This window comes from Chamaea fasciata, unplaced genomic scaffold (genome assembly GCF_029207755.1).
Source record: "Chamaea fasciata isolate MVZ Bird 193981 ecotype frontalis unplaced genomic scaffold, bChaFas1.0.hap1 SCAF_7, whole genome shotgun sequence".
NCBI classification, from domain to species: domain Eukaryota; kingdom Metazoa; phylum Chordata; class Aves; order Passeriformes; family Sylviidae; genus Chamaea; species Chamaea fasciata.
Genome location: NW_027094092.1, coordinates 13,859,098 through 13,878,719, shown reverse-complemented (window position 1 = coordinate 13,878,719; position 19,622 = coordinate 13,859,098). Strand labels below are relative to the sequence as shown.

The 19,622-nt window shown below is 38.2% G+C and overlaps 1 protein-coding gene across 1 annotated transcript in view; it reads right to left on the bottom strand.

The window, feature by feature from the left end:
* The window catches only part of OTOG (otogelin), a 93,430-nt gene that overhangs the window by 15,380 nt on the left and 58,428 nt on the right, over positions 1-19,622 (bottom strand). The window contains exons 34-42 of the mRNA XM_066187638.1: positions 12,840-12,957; positions 12,103-12,182; positions 7,956-11,707; positions 7,134-7,302; positions 6,060-6,196; positions 4,780-4,869; positions 4,261-4,444; positions 1,450-1,670; positions 456-594 (exon numbers count right to left, since the gene is read on the bottom strand). Coding sequence (XP_066043735.1) covers positions 456-594; positions 1,450-1,670; positions 4,261-4,444; positions 4,780-4,869; positions 6,060-6,196; positions 7,134-7,302; positions 7,956-11,707; positions 12,103-12,182; positions 12,840-12,957 — 4,890 coding nt within the window. The remainder of the gene's footprint in view (positions 1-455; positions 595-1,449; positions 1,671-4,260; positions 4,445-4,779; positions 4,870-6,059; positions 6,197-7,133; positions 7,303-7,955; positions 11,708-12,102; positions 12,183-12,839; positions 12,958-19,622) is intronic.

The following is a 19,622-nucleotide window of genomic DNA, read 5'->3' as shown; positions in this document are numbered from 1 at the left end:
AGAATACATATTCACAGCTGTATTTTAGAAGAGCTCCGTTTAACAGTTACTTGCTAATAAAATCCATACAGACTGAAGAATTTAAAAAAAAAAAACTGGCTCAAAACCACAGACCTTCTTAAGTTATCACTGAAGGGGGCTTTTCCTAGGTGATCATGGACAGCATAAGGAGATGCTGTGATCCAGCTACAGATCCCATTTGGCCTTACACTTTGGTGTCGCTGTGGGAAAATTCAGGATGCACTAAGATCTCTGGTTTTACCCCTTACACTCCATCTAATCTCAAAGGTGTTTCATCTCTCTAATCCCTTCTCCAAAGGCACAGCTTTCTGCAGCAGCACCAAAGTACATGAAGACTCAAGAAGCATTGGTATTTTCAACTTATAATAACTTTTAAATCAGGCAAATTTTGTCTCTGTGAGCACTAGAGGTGGGCATACGTGCAGAATACTTACGGCAGTAATCAGAGCTCCTCCACTCGATGCAAATATTGAATTTGTTGCACATTGCCACATAGGCAGCCAGTGAAATGCATGGATTTTGAATGTACTCAGTGTCTTGAGCCCATATATCACAGAATTGTTCAGGTGGAATCTAACAAAGATAAAAAAAGGCATGGCATCTTCATGGAGGCTATGCTAAGTAGGAAAGACTGACCTTTAAAAATATCCACTGCAAAGAAGCCAAGAGTTCTTGGTTCATGATAAGCCTTCATTAGTGCAGAAAGATAATCTACTAGTATTTAAAAGTAAGACTTCCTGAACATTGACATGATTATACCCCTTAATTTCATCTTTTGTAAGTGCTAAGGTAAGAGGTAATACAGTTTTTCTAGTAGAAGGCACAATTAGTTTGTTCCTTCTTACTTCTACATTTTTAACCTATTTGTGGCCTCCTCTTCATCAAAATCTGCTATATACAAAAGGTCAAATGGTAAATGTACTCATATGACCACAAATAATTTATTTGCACACCAGAAGTTTTTTATTTGCTCTAGGCTTGCTTTCAAGGGTCTATTTTGCAGTCTCACATCTCCAAGCTAGAACTCTGTCTCTAGAGCCTTTGAGAATGCAGGTTCTCAGATTACCTACTGCAATTTGGGACTTGTTAAATTACTGAAGGCTTAAGGATTAATTAAATCCTGAAATGATTTTATGTTTTTTCTATATCTTATTGATACAGTTGAATTATCTGTGTCTGGTTTATGAATTATGTGGTATTTCAAAACTAAGAGGTGAAATTCTGAAAGTTGCTTATTGCAACTCTCCTACCAAGCTGCCATACTCTTCAATTACTTTTACCTTGCAACTGCAAGCACACACAAAAATATACATCTCATTCAACAGATATGGTTACATGTAGCCTCACATCAGTGAAACTACCAAGTATGCAACACTATATCTGAACTGCAGCTCTCTCAAAATGTAAGCTTTGAAATAGTTAACATACATAAGGGTGACAGCTGCTGAAGGTCTGGTTCAACACCATTCTTAAGCACTCTGAGCAGTCCATGACTGAGCAATTAGTTTCCTGATGCCTGTCTTCTCCGACATACTTTAACGTGTCTGGCACTTGCCAGCTGTCTGTAAAAGTCGAGGGTGAACTGCTTTGGCTTAAAACTGTCCTGTTGGGTAGCATAAAGTCATTTTCCAAGCTTCTATCACAAAATCCTGTTAATTAGCAGAAAATGGAAAAAAAAAAAAGGAAAAAAAAAAGGCAGCAGGTTAACACATGTGAAATATGTTTGAAGTGGCATATTCAAGAAAGTAAGCCCCTTTTCAAAATCTTATACAACATGACAGTATCACAACCTACAACAGATGCAAAAAATCTTTGTTGGGATCAAAATACACAAAATTCAGAAAACTTAAGGAAAGGAAAAGTAAAGATGCATCTCTGACTGGAAATCTACTGCACATCCAAGAGCTGCTCAGAGAGCCCAGATATTAAACTGGAAGTTTGCTCTTCAGCTGCACAAACACTAAACAAAAATTCATTTTAGAAAAGGTTGCAAAGCACCTCCATGTATAGAAACAATGAAAACTGTCAATGTTATCAGAAAAGGGAACAACCATAAAAGGCCAGGATGCTTATCTGTTACCAGAAGGCAGCATCACATTTTTATTTCTGTTTTAAGATAGTCAGCAATTTTGAAACACTTTGGAGCAAAAGGAGCAAGATAACATGGATGGTGACCGTGGTCAGCAAAGAACATTCAAGTATTGTATTAGTCTCCTCAGAATATCCTTTAAAAACCAGCAGGTAGAAAAAAGCCAGAATGATGAATCAGTCCCCCATTCTTTCTTCCTAATCAGTTTCTGAGACTTTTGTATCAGGCTTCTAGAATGTTTTCTTCTGTTGTCTGCACAAGCACAATCCTAATTCTTTATCTGTTTGAAGAAGTATTTGTGGATTCCACCACTTTTCTAAAGAAATGATCTATTTTACCAGTTTTAGCAATTCCTGATGACAATCAGTGGCTGACAGCAACAGGTATTCAGAGAGTAAAACAGCTTTCCAAATTGTTTCTGACTGAACCTTTTGAGTCTGTATTTGCATCACAGGTAGGAAGTACGTGATTGTTCTAAAAGACTTCAAAGGATTGCTGTCATGTCAGGGACATCTTTTCTCACTTCTCTTACACATTGACAAGGAGATTTAAAACAGCAAAACTAAAGCTTCATATTTTTCCTGGCAGGATCCAGTTGCAACCAGAACTGACATGTTTTTAATCTTTTTCACCAGTTTTGCTATAGAGATGTCCATGTTCCCCTCCCACATCCCTCATCTTCTATCCCAGCTCTTCACCAGCTGCCACATTTGCCCAATCCTTGCACTGACAAAGACACTGATGTTTCTGAATCCTTCCAAAGGATGCTCATGCTACAAATCTGTAATGGTCTGTTTAGTTTCCATGAAGCTGACAAATCAAGACCTACCAATGCTGCAGTTCAGCTAAAAGATAGCTGAGAAAGTATGCTGCTTTTGTTTGCACTTACACAGAAAGCACAGAAAGGAGTTTAGGCTGGACTAATTCACCCTGAAAAGATGCAGTACAACGAGCTCATTTGGGGCAGGCTCTGTAAGTGGCACCAGGCAGCACTGTGCAGTGCAGACTTATGCAGAGAACCTCCCAGCCAGAGCTGAACGCCAGAAACACACAGCACATTCCCTGAAGTTGTACTTGCAACACCATCCACACAAGTGTGTTGTCATCTAGTCAAAATGCCTTGTAAACCAGGAATGTAATGTTCCCAATCCTCCCTACCACAGCAACCAAACAGGTAAAGGCAAAAGAAATTTTCTGGATAACTTGAATCAGGCTTTTTAAAACCATCCACTGTCTTTATAGTCTTGTTTCTGGTTGCTCTACTTACAGTAACAATTAGCCAGACAGAGTGAGAACAATACTGAAAACAGAAGTTAGGGTAAATAAAAGATAACCAAATTTCAAAATGGCATAAATTCAAACTCTTTGTGAGAAGCACATTTCTGTCAGCAGGACTGGAAACTGGCCTAAGCTATTCCTGGTATTTGATACTGAGCTACAGGCATTTGCCCTTTCTGAAACTGGAAAGACATCCACTGTAATTATATGATCTCCTTAATCCTGATTTCCAGCTCCAATTTACAGCATAAATTTACAGATGCAGCTACCACAGAGGGAATTTACATCAGCAAATACATGCTTGCTAAAGCTGTCACACCACCACCTTATTCAAGGCTGTCCTTTTTAGAAAAATGAAAGCAGGGGAAACTACTGAACAGACCTAACAGGGTGCAACATTATTGAGAAATTCCCCCTAAAGTATTTTCTCCAGTAGTTAAACTAAGATTAGTTGTGCAAAGTTTACATTTCCTGGGAATTCCGACCTTTAGAAACTGAAAATGGCACACACCACTTCCTATCAGACAGATATGAAACACTAAATTTGTAAGTGATTGTATTTGAAATTATGGACTTAGACCTGTCTTCTTATTTGGGTTTGGTAACTGCAATCATGCCTGTGGTTCAAGCAGATTACAGAGTGAAGCAACACTGTGGGAAAAGAGTGATGAGAGGAATAAATACCAAATATAATTTCAACAATAAACAAAATTAGTAATAGATTAATTTTAATAGTGTCTTAAAAATTTGCAGTGATCTGTAATAAATTTTTGGGACAGAGCCTGCAATAAAGAGGTTGTATAATTAGGAAAATGTGTCTTCCCTAGAAAAGCATCTGAAAGCCTTTATTTCTTGCATTACTCTATACTTACCACATAATCCCAAAGCTCCTGGCTCTCTGGTACTATTCAACTCAATAATCATCACACCTGTGTTGTGAAACCACTGAATTCTGATTTTCGTTGGGGTCTCAACTGCATACTTGAAACCTGAATCTTCAACTTTGTATCCGTATTTTCTAACAGTAGGCCAAGCAGATCTTGAATTTACTGTTATCTAAAAGACACACAGAAGAGAGGTTGTCAGGTAGAAGAACTAAAGCCAGATTTTTAACAGCTTAGGAATCTAAGTCGTAAGTAATTTCAGAAGCAGTCAGGCTTTCCTCCATAAAGATAATACGGGTACCAAAGGTACTAACAATTTATGTGCCTTGCTCTGAGACTTACCTCGTTAACTGCCCTTGGATCACAGCTCTTTGAATTTACCAGGAGAAATTTACTTAATTACAAAATTGGAACAATGAATCAAATAACCTATGGTGTTCTACTCTATTCCTCTGACTGCAGAAATAAGGTTACCTAAAGGAAAATAACACCCCTCAAAATACTCACTTTTCTGCTTAAACGATTGATAATAATTTGATTTGATGCATAAGTTAGGTTCAACATTGCCACGCACAAAGAAGTTGAATTTGAGTTACTCTGTAGAGAAAGCAAAAATACGTTACTCATAGCCATGATGTGCAAAATCTGAATACATTGCTTGCTTACTGGTTTTAGGTACTGGGACATTAAGGATTTTTGGGGATTATACTACTAAGAGAGGAAAACCTATTGTTGATTGCAGTTTCAAGTCAAGACTACAGAGTTTATCTGGATAAACAATCAAAATACTATGACATCACTGTTTTCAGCAACTGCGCTATATAATACAATCTTGGAATTAAAACAGAAATACAGGTGTTCAGGGAAAAAATATGGTGGACTACCTGTTTGGGAAAAAAAAATTACAAACTGCATATCCAAAAGTCAACAAGAATTAGACTGAGAATGATGAATGATATGTACAGCACAGAAGTAATGGATCAGGAATAAATGTGTACTTCCTGAGCTACATAAGGGTGAATACAGCAGAAAATATTGAATGCGAGAGGAAAACAAATCTCAAAGTCACAAACACATCATATCAATCATACTGAGCTTCTGAAATTAACTTCTGTAAGGTGAAACTTGGGACCAAACTTTGCAATGGACATTTATTTAGACATCAAATTACCTAGCTTTCACAGGACAGAGTGAAGAGGAGTTTTGAAAAGGCTCACAAGAAATAAACTTTTCATGACAAAAGCCAACCCACACTACCCATCAGACAGGATCCCCATTAGGCTTTCTCTCTTACTCCTGTGCCAGAAACTTGGAATGCACAGGGTGGTCCCATTCAGTCTGTCATTCCTACAGTCTTTTATGGCTCTGAAGATGGATGTTTCCAGTCCAAGTTTCTCCATATGAACATAGATAAAAATCCTGCATTGGAAGACACTGGTGGTATACTGGTACAACTGCGGTGGTATTTGTAGTAAGACAGCACTCACAGAAGTGACTAATGCTGTAAATCCACTTAATCTCTCACCACTTTGTCCATATTACACATACCACAGGATGACATGGACCTACCTCTCATCTTCCACCTGCTTCACATGGAACTATGTATATAGGGTCAGGTGTTAGAGTGTTATACAATTCCTAAGTATTGTGAAATTCAAGCACAATTCATAGATATTGCACAGAAGTAACTTATAGCCACAATATAAAGTATTGTTATGCTCTTGCCTTTCATATACACCTTATTAGCAGTACCAAACACCTCTTTTTAGCTGATAAATGTTAGTTACCATTCTACAGTCAAGGACATGGATGGTTATAGTTTCATCTGGAGTTTGACTAACAATGTAGGATGCTTCTTTGAATAAAGCCAAATGATTTCCATCATAGGTTACAATGCTCAGATCAGAGAAAATGGTGCAACGACCTAAGGAAAAGAAAAGTAAATGTATTTTTTAACTTACTTTAGAATTCCGGTAAATCTTACAAAATATGAAGATAAACCAATAAATTTTATGAGATGAAGTAGCTTACTAACAGGTTCATAAATGCAGCACATATTTTCACATATTTGGTACTGGAGCATCTTTCTAAATGGACAGCAGAATCCAGTTCTGCATATTTTCAGAGGGACAACCTGCAGACTTCTGCAATCAGCTGTTTCCTTACAGTTCTTGCCAACAAAGATGTGCAATTTTTAGGAACCCCAAACTAAGGAAAATCCAGAGTGACAGAAGATCATACCAGATCCACAGTTCCCCTGTAGTCTTATTCCTAAGGTGAAAGATTTCATTTTTCCTCAGTCTCATTGTTAAAGCTTTTGTGTTTCAGTGGGCTCAGAGTTCTACTCCAAGTTATTTTGAACTCTAAAGCCTAAGCAGAAGTTCCAATTTCTTATCTCTGCATACTTTATTTGGTATGATGAAATTGAATTTTCTTTAAGGTCTGGGTTCTTTCTGCCCAATTCTGGGTAATTGATGGGAGTGACTACAGTACAGAGTCCCCAGACTGCTAACAGAAGGAGTTAACAGTGAAACTTTTCATCCTGAAGTAGTTAAAAAATTAACCAAAAAATATCTATTGATTAGGTGTCCCCTGATTAGAGAGCTAACAAGATGTGTCTAAGTCAGAGCTGAACATATCCACTGCAGATACCTAATGCTGAGTACGATAAAGGGTCATTTTTATTTTATTTCCCTGGAGGTAAAACTACAATTATAAATTTCCTTAGACAATAAATTTCCTTAGAGCCCAAAAATGTCCATCTTGTACTTCTATGCTATGGTATAGAAGTGTCAGTTCTTACCCTTCTTACACATACATTAAATTATTACCTTCAAAAGTACTGCAGAATTAAAACTTACATGCACATTCCCACTTTGGGCAGCATTTGTCACCATTTGTTTGGGTTGCAAATCCTAAAACTCCACAGCTGGGCTGAGTAGCATTGTATGGGCAGTTCTCTGACTTGTTAACCTGGATCAGTTGTCCATCCAAACAAATGTGTTTTATGCACTCACTCTCTGTGATTGGCTGAGGCAGATTCAATAAAAGAAAGAGGTTACCACTCATACCAAGTCGGTATCACAAAATTGTATGTTTTTTGTTGAAAAAGGGGTTCACATTCTTCAGGCACAGAATACTTATTGATCCCCATGATGCTGATGGAAGCTACAAGTGAAGAGCAGCTTTGAAAACCTGACCATTCTGAGGACAGATTAACACTGTTGTCCTATAGTAGAGATGAGAACTGCACTACTAAATTTTTAACTTCACAACAAAAAAAGTTGAGAAGGGAAAATATGGAAGGAAACAAGCAGGAATCATAACAGGGGTGTTTGAAAAGTTGTGCTTTAAGGAGAGCAATTCTGTCAGTGAGAAAACACTGACACTGGACAGTATGAAACACTGTATTTTGTCAAAACAACCATTCTTGTAACAGTCACATTCAGAAAACTGAGGCCTGAAACCCAGTATAGTATAACATTTAGAAAAAAATGTTATGCATAATGAAGTTATCCAAGGTTTCAGATGCAATGGATAGCACAAACAGGCTCCCTTGTTTGATACAGATACTTTAAATCCTAAAGATCAAGGCATGACTCAGAATTTTATTTTTTAATCAGTGTGTAAAAGTAACTAAGGCATATTCCAAAGCAGGCACTTAATTATTTATATCTACTCACTGTACAGGTTTGAAGAGTTGCTGTTTCTTGAGGCAACATAAAAGGTGATGCTGCAGCTCCTGCCATGGCTTCAGTTACTGCCAGTCCATCAGAAAATGTAGTCAAGCCATGAAGTGGTTTGGTGGATAAAGAAGGAAATGAGGAAACTGATGGAGCTGCTGTGTCATTTGGATGATCAGATATCATCAGCAGTGAACTCACAGAAGGTGTTTGCATCTCAGATGTTATTTCAAATTCTGAAGTTTGCGCAGTACTGACTGATGATGGAGCCATAGAAGAAATCAGTTTTGATTCAGCAGGTGAATGCAAAGTGGACGGAACTGAAGCTGTGTTTGTGAAATAGGGAGGATAAAATGTCTGAGGTGTAACAGTAACACCGTGAGTAAGGACAGACGGGGATCCTGTTGTTAATTCTGACTCTTCAGACTTTGCTGTGTCCAGGGGCACAGCTCCTTCTGCTTCTGGAGTAACAGAAAGAGGGCTGGAGATGGGCTCTGTGGCTGCTGCTCCTTTGTCTGAAGCTGCTGATGCAGTACTGAGGTTTTGCCCAGCACTACTTATTGTTGGAGAGGCTGAAGCTGCAACTGATGAATGGGCCTCAGTCAACAGGGCTGTCCTTGGTGGGATCATGGAACTGTAGGGGGTGGCTGAAGGCGTGACCTGCTTAGGCAGCACCACAGTTTCCTCTGTACCACTTTTCCCGGATGTGGATCCCAGGGCAATAGCGATTTCTGTTGTTTCCGGTAATAAAACCATTGAAGAGGTTGACTCAGAATCTGGTGAAGGTGACGCTTCAAGTGTTTGTCTTGAATGAAGAGATTTAGTGAACGAGACCTGATGTGTGAATTTTAGATCTGTAGCTGCCTTTTGTGTGGAAAATGAAGGAAATGGTTCTTTTTTAATTGCTGTTAAAGAAGAGGAAGTGGCAAGTACTTCTGGTGAGAAAGGGGGAAGTTTGGTGCCAAAAATCAAGTCAGCTGCTGTTGTAGCTGGGACTGTAGGCTGCAAAACAGAAGTTCTTAATACAAGTGGATGTGTGACTGAATCAGTTAAATGCAAATATTTTTGAGTTGGTAAAATAACCTTTGTAGGACCTACTGAGGTAGGTAATGTACTTGAATGGGTACCTTCAGGTAGTGAGGTCTTTAAAGGGTATAGGGAAGTCAGTTCTACTGTAGCTTCAGTTGTGCTAAAGACAGGTTGTGGCTGACCAGGGGATTTTGTTAGAGATTCTGCAGGATACTGCTGAACTTGGCTTGTCAATGAAGGTTCAGAGGTCAGAAGACCAAGTTCTGTAGTCTTCTGAGTAGAAGGAGGCGGTATAATGGTGGTCCTGGTGGTCTGTACTGAAATTTTAGCTCCTGAAGATGTCTGCAAGGAGAAGGGTCCTGCTGAAGATGGAGGCAGGGATGGATGAGCTGCAGCTGCTGCTGGAAGTTTCACTGCTTCTGTTATATTTTGGACTGTAGGTTTTAATGCTCTAGAAACCATTTCAGTTTCTACCGAATATTTTGGTGCGGTTGTTACTTGTGGTTGCAGTTGTGTTAAAGAAGGTGAAGAAACTAATTTATCTCCTAGATACTGAGAGGTGGAGAAAGTGTAAGGAGATTTTGTTACTGGAAGTGCAACAGAAGACAGAGAGGATTTTTCTTTGCCTGTCATTATTTTTTCAGTTGCAATGATCTGACTGCTGAATTCAGAGGTTGGGGAGAAGGTGGCATCAGTGACATTCACTAGTGATTTTTCATCTGGTGCTGTTGTTATTTGACTTGATTGTTCTAATATAGAAGATAAAACAGAGAAAGTTGGGACTGGAGAGGTCTTTTCTGTTGCTAACATAGATTTTTGTATAGTTGTCCTAGGATATAAAGAGGTTATTTCATGGGATGTAGTCATGGGACTGAGAGTTGTCAGCAATGCTTCTTTTCCATCTGAGGGTAGTGAAGGAAGAGAAATGTTTAAAGAGATTAGAGAACCTGATGGTGAAAAGGACAAAGCAGACGACTTTCCAGTAGAGATGGTAGTAATGCTTTCTACTTGTGATTTCTCAGGCTGTGTTGTCAGCAGTGTGGTTTCAGTCCCACTCAGGAGAGCAAGTGGAGGTCCAGGGATGGATGTTCTTTGAGGTGATTCTCTTTCTGTAGCTACAAAAGGAGCTGTGGTGGTTTCTTTGGTTATCATTGTTGATGTCGTAACACTACCTGAATCTGCTGGAGTACTTGTCTTCACTGTACTTGAAACCAGAGCTGACTTGTATTCAGTAGTTATTTTCCCAGAAAACAAAGTTGACTTTGTTGCTAATTCAAGAGGGGATGTTATTCTGGATGTTACCTTAACAGACAAAGGTGTCACACTGATAGTCTCAGCCATAACAGGATATTTAGTGTATAATGTAGTCAGGAACTCAGTTGTGTTTAGAACCATGGGTAAGGGATATCCTGTAGTTGAAACAGTTTTAAATGTTTTTTTAAATTCACCTGAAGCTGGAGAAGCAGGAGTAGGAGAAGACACCGCAGGTCTCTCTGTAGAAAGAATGAAGGATTTTTCAGTACTAGAACCAGGATGTGGTGAGTAGGGAGGGAAATGGGAACTTGATGTATGCTCTACATGAGATGTTATCTTTGGGATTTCCTTTTTATGAGTTGTAAATGGTAACAAAGTTTTTTCTGATGATCTCTCTTGGGCTTGTAGAGTTGTCATCTTTGGACCTTGAGTTGTAGTGAAAAGAACCTCTGGAGTACCAGTTAGGTGTTGAACCATTCCAAGAGGAGGTTCTGTCGTTGTCCTTCCTAATGAAATAGGTGGCGTGGATGTTGCTGAAAATGTAGTCTTCACACTCTGTTTGGTTAAAACAGCTGCTGCTTCTGTTGTTGCTGAAGACATTGGCTTTAACAAAGATGAAGTAGTGAGTATAGGAGAAAATGATGTCCCTGTGACATTATCTACTGTGGTAAAAGACTGTTCTACACTTGTTTTTGTCCCTTCTGAAGTTCCTGTTAAGTTTACTGGTGGTGTATAGGAAGGCACATCCAGAGGTGAGATAGAAAACTGTGGCGCATATGCAGTAGTTTTTTCTGTTATTGATTCAAATGAACTGGGTGTAAATGTTGTAAGTCCTTCTGGTTTTACTTGTGCTTCTTTTGTGGGAAGCATTCTTGTGGCCATTTCTGATACTTCCATTATTTTAGTTTTGACTGGCATTTCTGTTGTTCTAAGTATAAGTGGTGTTCCAGTAAAAGCAGAAGTAGCAATCGGTTTGCTCTCTGGTTCTGTTCCTGTGGTCACTGCATATGTCGCAGTTGCTGTCTGAGGTTCTGTAGCCCTCAGCAGTTTAGTGGAGCTACTGCTGATCAGCTGTATCGTTGTGGAAGCTTCTGAACTGACAGTAGATGGAAACAAAGGAGAAATGTCAACAGAAGCAGACAAGCTTACATTAGATTTTGTTGTCCCAGTCATTGCTGTGGTGCTTCTCCCAGCTGTAATTTCTGTTGACTGTGAAGAAATATTTGGCGATAAAGTTACAGCTGGAAGTGTTTTATTAGATGTAATAGCTGAAAAATCTGTTTTCCCTGTCGTTGCAGTGAGTTGCAATTTTGTAGCAAGTGTTGTTTCCATGTCCTTTGCTTCAGGTACAGGAAATGAAATTACCTCTTCCCTGATCCCTGCCAAACTAATGCTTGCTGTTGAATGTGGAACTGTTGAGGTTTGAATGCTGGGAAGCAAAGGTGGGCTGTCATCTGCAGGTTCAATGCCTGAAATGAGACACAAGAAAACAGCCTGAAATCCAATTACAGTGATGGACCCAACAGAGTTCTAGGTTAACTCGTATAACTGATCTTTTCAATTGCCTTTAAACATCTAAAACTCATAGGCAAATTAAAAAATAAATTCATTAAATCATTTGCTTGACATCTAATGTTACTGAAATGTTTTATGAAGAAAGAGCAGCTTTCTTAGTTTAAAATTTGTCTCATTTTTGAGGAATTAAATTGTTTTAACTAGTATGTATGTTTAGTGAGCTCAAGGTTCACATAACTAAGGTCACAGTTACACAAATGTAGGCACTGATATTTGAAATCATGACCAGAGAACTAATTAATTATTAAGCTAAGTATAATATATGATATATATAAGTTTTCAGACATACAGTCTTCAAAATACACGCATCTTTGAGTGATTTCATCCAGCAACATGTTGAGAGGGCAGGCAGGGATGCATCCTTCCACTCTAAAAGAAAAACAATTAATATTAACTAGTTGAATAATGTCTTCTGGATCAAGCATTTAATTTCAGGAAAAGAATCTATAGATAAACTTTAAGCAGACAGTCTGGTTCACCTCAGTGTACTCCTTCAAAATGTCATTGCCATGGCTTCTATTCCCACTCAGATCTAAGGGAAAGCATGAACCCTGTGACATCAGCTTTTGAAAGGAACAGTCACAGGTTCAAGAGTGAATACTATTGCTATAAGAAATACCCAATTTTTTTACATGTCAAAATCCGGGCAGCAGTTTTACCAGATTTAGCACAAATTTCATTTGCAGGAAAAAGCAAGGCCAGATTTAGCTGTTGCAATGACATAATGGAAAAGCACGGGCACAACGGTTTGAAACAAAGTTGTGATAACCTCTCTTATTAATACTCTCGAAATGAAAGTTACAAATATAGCAGTCATTCCAGAACCTGACACTACACTAAAGGCTTAAATGTCAGGTTTCTGTGGCTGCAGCAGCAGGTTTTATTCCATTTCTTTTCTCTTTCACTTACCCCCTTACCCAAAACCACAATCCTGATATGTGCACATTTGGGCCCTCGTATTCCTATTCTCCTGCTTAAGTGTCTTGCCTAAGTTACACACTTCTCCATAAAAATACAGACACTTACTTTGGTACTGTCTGACAGTTTTTTCCCAAAGGATCCCTGCATGTCTTGAAACAAGGGCTTGTGCAGGCATCATAACGCCATTCACACGTAGAACGGGACAGAAGCTTAAATTTGACATCTGAAAAACAACAAAGATCTGTTATTCTTATATTTCTTGAAACACACACAGATAAATATCACTAACAGACATGCCTTACATTCACTGTAGTATCTACACACACACAGTGTTTATGGAAAGACTTTCAAGTCACCTAATAAAAACACAAATTCACATGCACTTCAGCCCTTCTCCATCTCCACGCAGAAGGGTTTCCTGCACAATATTGGATTAGCCCAGTGGCTCTTTCAACACCTACAAGATTTACATCATATATCTGGATTTCAGCAGCAGTCAGGGCAGGGCAGTGACATTTCCTGTACAATTATGCTGGCAGAACACAATCATTGTCATATATGAATTCCCTCTAAGCTGGTAAACCTCAGCTCAGAGCAATGTTGTTTAGAGCCTACAAAGAGTAACTGCTCCTAAATGTTCACATTAAACACCAGAAAGAAAATGCTTAGAAAGAATTTCCATTTTTGTTATTTTGAAGTCTTTTCTAAGTGTTCCTGTTCTTGGACTGAAGTCTTTTACATCTTCTTGAAGACAGTCAAATTTTCCATGAGGATACTGAGATATTTTTTTTTTCTGCAATTTAGGGAATCTGCACTTACAAGTAATTATCTCTCTGTCGTTATTAACCATTAATGTCTTCTCTTAAAATACAAATAATTCTCTTAAAAATAAAAATCAAACTTAGACAAAAGGGTGTGTATGTTGCCATCTAGTGTTACCCCTTTTACATCTCATTTTATCCAGGAATGTAATTTACCACTGCTTTTAAATACTCAGTTATTATGACAGTAAAATATGCATTTATTATGTTCTCATAAGAAGTACATGTGACTGAATTTTTCTGTGACCCCTTCTAGTGACACCAGTATAAGTTACATAAATGTAATGGAGGAAGGGAATTTTTTCCATACATTTTGGTGACTTACGTATGAGGTTTTGTATGCATGGATTGGTTGACTAGTAAAGTTTAAAGACAAACGAAAATACATAGCAGAAATACAAGGTTTCAGGAGAAAAAGAAGGTATATGGCAGAAAGACAAAACATATCAGGGACCAGTTGGTATGGGCAATCACCAAAAACAGAGATAACAGTAAATAAATTCAAGTCAAATCTAGGAAATCTCATTCATTAGTCTACCCTAGATTAAGTATGGAGACAAATCCATAACTTTAAACTCTGGCAATTAACCACATAGTAAGCTTCTAACACAATAAAAGTACAAGCTTGCAGAAGACAGACTGTAACCTGATGAAGAATGATAGTTTCTCAATTTAGCAGAATGGTGGCTGTGAATTAAGACTTCCAAGTGCTGGGATTAACATACCATCTCCCATTCCCCAAATGAACCTAGACTTTTATGAAATGATAGCCACATTTTCCCCAAGCTTTCCTACAGACTAAGCTCCCAGAGTTTGGTGCTGTTGCATGCCTTGGTAAGATTCAGGGTGAATCTCCACATAAATGTATAGCATTTGTTGAACGTTTCATAAATGCTCCTTTCAGTCAAGAATGAAGTCATGCTTGTTCGCAAATTTTGTCTCTACTTCTACAAAAAGAACTATGGACAACAGAAGAATTGGTGAACCTGATCATGAAAAATTGCTTTCAAAGAGCTGTAGGACCAATGGACATTAAATTTTCCAGTCAAGGGATTTTAGAGAATTGAGTATGCCAGACCAAGCTGTACCACTGTTTTTAGTGTGCAAACTACACTAGAGAACACACCAAATCACCACAGTAAGAGTTGAGTATTTGTATGACTTGATTTCCTTTTTCCAGAAAGTTTTCTGGATGTCTCTGTGAACTCATAAGGTTTGTTCTTGTTATGAATTGTGGGAATACTCTTTAGAGGATTATGAAAACATCAGTTCAGTAATTCATCACAGTTAAAGTTTTCACTACTGTCAACCTGACTTCTGGAATCCCTGAGCATCTCAAGGATCAAGCCACTGTAAAACAAAGCAAAACAAAAAACATCACGAAAACACCTGCTCTGCACTGCAGCCTCACCTCAAGACCTGTGCGCAGTCTTGGTCACCAGAATACAAAAAAGGACATTCAGCTGTTAGAGTGTGCCCAAAGGAGCAATGAAGATGGTGAAGGGCCTTGTGGGGAAGCCACATGAGGAGTGACTGAGGTCACTTAGTGTGTTCAGCCACCTCCACCACATGCTTCCCATTTTTTTAATACTTGAATTCCCCCTCCAGCAACCAGTAACATGAGCTTGCTGTAGCCTGTGCAACAGCAGAGTTCCCTCACCACAAAACAATGATACACAGTTTACAGACAATGAATCAAGCTTCTCGTACCAGGCACGTGTTCCTCAAAAGGATTCGTCATGGCATCTGGAGATAACCATGTGTCTCCTTGTCAAGTCTACCAGCATTTGTCTCCTGTTCGGTGACACAGCAAATCCTTTCCAAAATGGTGACTTGTGTCCTGGGTGACAGTGGCTCCAGCTGACGTGCCAGCTGAGCCCACAGCTCTCTCACCCAACAGGGTCTGAGCACACCAACCTGCTACAGCACAGCAGAAACCCCCTGCAGGAGTACAGGCATGAACACTGCCAAAGACAATATATTAAAAGATATTTCCCAACTCCATTGCTTTCACACTTTCTTGAACATCAGAGAAGCATTTTCTTCCCTGTAATTCCTGATTTTATTCTTCATGGCTTTCAAAAATAAATCTGGGATAATAACAGTAGTTGCTACTATTTAATGAAGATTTTTACTATTTTATCACTGACAGACCATGAGGCTCTGCTGAGCCACAACCACCATTCTTAGTAACTAGGCCACTTCTTTTTGTGAGTTGACAATTCCTACTGTTCACAAGTCCACCTGACCTTAATTTTCTATGCTGACTTCTACATCACAGGGACAATATTTGCCATTATCAGAATCTCTGTAATACTAATAATTTCAAGTTATGCTTAAAAAATGGCTATTTACTTAAAAAGAAACCCTAAAATTTGAAATGTTCCTGTGTTAATAAAAGGTTGTATTTAAAATAAAGGTCTAAAAAATAATTTAAAGAATCAAGTACTTGGATTTTCATTCTTACCTGATGCTTTTTTTTTCTTTTTTGCTACTTCAACGCAAAATGTAAAAAAAAAAAAAAATCTAGTAGATACAAAATGCTTTAGAATTAGTTCTATTTATAATGGAGGCAAAACTCTGCTTGGTAACTTAGCTTGCCTGTCTCCTCAGTTACAAGTTTAGAAACATGAAATCCTATCTACCCACTTAACACACACAAACTAGTAACAAACCCTGCTCATGACTTCTAAGTTCCTGCAATGAGAAATGTAAGCAAATATCACTGGAAAAATTAAACTTTGTGCCCAGCCAAAACATCACTGGAAGCAAAGTGTAATTACCCACCTCTCATCTACTTATGGGTTCAGTTTACTATTTCAATGTTAACGCAACTCTTTAATCCCCTCCTATTTATTCAGCCAAAAATGGTAGGTCAAATGTTTGTGCTTGTGGTATAAAAAAGCAAAGATGTTATTGTACAGTAACCTCAGTCTGACTGCAGGAGCTACCAAGCAGATGTATTCAGTGGCACACGTGGGATTTGCAGGTACAACAGCAGTTGCTCAGCATTTTCCAACCCCAGGGCCCACATCATGATCTTTTGGGCCAACAAAGCACATGAGCTCAAATTAAACTCAACAGCAACTCATAATGAGTGAATCAGGACACTCCAGAAAGTTAATTCTACTGATGGAAATGGATAAGAGTAAATCGATGTTAAAATAGTCATTAGTATTTTGTAAAATTTTTGTAAAAACCTTTTCATTAAAATGAATTCAGTTTTCAGTTTTGCACCATGTTTCTGAATGTGATTCAGTTAATTAAAATACCGAGATTAAAAGGAACTGAAAGTGCTCTGTATCAAACTTAAACATTGAAAAACGCCTCTGTGCAGTGTGCCCATACTTAGTGCATCTTGATATTTTAATTTTAGCTGAAAATTCTCTCTAAAACAGGCCTTATATTTACAGCAAGTTAGCAATAACAGCACATAACTAGCATTATTAAATACTTTGTTGCAGAATTTATATGGGGCAAGTCACATTTTCATAACATACATAAAAAATAGCTCATACTGATCCTAAATGGGTGACAATTATATGAATGATAAAAAGTAACTAGTTTGAGCATATTATTTTTACAAAGGGTAAGAAAACAGCAACTATAGCCATAAAAAGGCCATCATTTTCCTACATACTCTGATTTTCCCGCAATCTTAAATGGGAATTGATCACTCTTACATGACACCTTTGGGCTTGTCCATCTGGTAAGAGCAAGAGTATTCTTTCTTTTGACTGAGTGCATACCAGTCCACTTGCCAGTAAAAAAAAAATCCTGGATAGAATGCAAAAAACGTATTTTCTTGCAAATGAGTACACACTACATATCAGAATTCAGTTTTCTACTCAATTTTCTCAAATGGGAACAGGACAGCAGAAAAAGCAAAGTATAATAAAAATAACCCAATTTTAAAGCTGAAGTGACTTCTCATGGCAAATACTTCACAACCATGGTGTATCCCAATGTGACAATATTTTTTTGTGATGAAACTGGAAAAAGTGACTCGTCAGCTGACTTTAAACAGATATGTGTCCACTGCTGTGGTGATCAGGTCACTTAAAATTTTTCCTTTTGAATGTGCGTCACAAGGCATGAAGAAGTCTCATGAGGAACTTTCTGGCCAAGGGGATTTACTGGGCCTATTATTCTGCTCCTGATATTTATCCTCTGATTCCGCAGGAATAGCTGTTCCCGGTTCAAGGGTTTCTGATCTAATATGCAAAGCATTTACAATAGTCAGCAGGAAACCCAATACGCTTTTGCCTGCGCACTCTGGAGCTGGTGTAACTTTTCCATTAACTTAAACAAATGCTGCTGTATTTTTAGACCATGTAATTACCCTACATCAGCAGGCCGGCCCTTGTGAAAGTACACTGGAGAAAGATTGGAGCCCTATGCTCCTCTGCTTATAAAAAACTCTGAAACCCAAGCCCTCGGATGTGGTGATTAATGAAATACCTCTTGATCATTTGATCTTATCCCACTTGCTGAGGTATATTGTTTTAGTTTTCCATTGGCATAAATAGGATTTTTTGGTATAATGACTGGAGGGTAAAGACTTCACACTTGAAAAGACATACCATTCAGTGTTAATGGACGACCACTGAGAATTGGAACATGCTTTAACCTTCTTCATTCCTCCCTCAAAGATAAAAGACTAAAGAGATATTTTTGTTACATCCCAAAAAAGTTCCTTACTTGAAATGCTGCACGAACATCCTGGTAATAGCATTAGCCCTCTGATTCTGCCATTCAGAAACCTCAACAGCTCTGTGATTACAAGCATTTGTCAAGAGGCAACAGGCATTTGGCAATGACAAAATCTGTCATTTTTCTGAAGTTGGAGTGTGCCAGTCAACAGCTGCATTGGGCTGTCAGTGTAATGTACTGCAAAACATCGGCAGATTCACAATGACACCATTAACACTTTAATTCAGTGTTTTGATAACAAGAAGCTCCACGAGGCATACAGTTGGCCTCTTCTGTCACAGAAATCAGAGGTTGCTTCAGTGCCGCAATTCAGCATGGTCACTGTAAAGCATGGGTAGGCCATGCTTTATTTGATACAATATTTTCTTTTCTTTCTTTGCTTGTAAAACACATTTCAGTTTCAGAGAATGAACAACTGGTTTTAAACCATGATATTGCCAGGAACACTTATTAAAATACTTCTGCTGAATAAATATATAAATAATGAATGCATTTAAAACTACAGTACAATAAAAAAGTTTTAGACCATAATCACTTGGAGTGATTTTTGAATTATATATACTATACTTGGTTTCAGCAAGTAATTGTTGTCACTGAATTTAATAAATGAATATGTTTGATGTATCTAATGTGTTAAGGCAAGTAAAAGCTAAAGTAAAGAGTAGTTACACAAATAATCCGCTTTGCTTTATTTTATATGCCAATATAACTCCTTGTATCTTTATCCTGACCTCCAAGGCCATCTTCAATTCAGTGCATGGCTCCACCTGTTTAGGAATATGTAAAACCTGTAATTCTAATTTTTTTTTTTGTTACTAATCTAAAAAAAAAAAACAAAACCAAAAAAACCCACATAAAAAAACACAACAAAAAACCCCAAACAAACCAAAACCAGAAATAGCTTGACTGACATGATTTTTTGGTGTGTTTTTGTCATCAGCTCTTGTAGGAGAGAACATCTGCAACCAGCTCCTACGAAGGGATCCTCAGAGTGAACATCTTCTCCATTTCTGATCCTGATGTCTCAGTGGAATTGGACTATTATGGGAATGGGAATCTCACAGGTAGGTAGAAACACCCTCACAGCAGTCTGTTTTGTACTCAAAAGCTGTATCTGTTCAAGAAATGTTAGCAAACTGAACATCTGGCTCTCCAGGAAGGGGTGAATACTTACAACTAGTTGATGAGTGAAACACTAGTGATTAACATCCCAACAGACAAAGCATCTCTGAATGGGCAGTGGATAAAAGTCAAGGTGTTTTTCAGGTGAAAATGAAGTTTGAAAGGTGTAACCTACAGGCTATGTCCTTAGCACTGGATGGCATTATTCCTGAGGAGGCCAGAAGGTTACCAA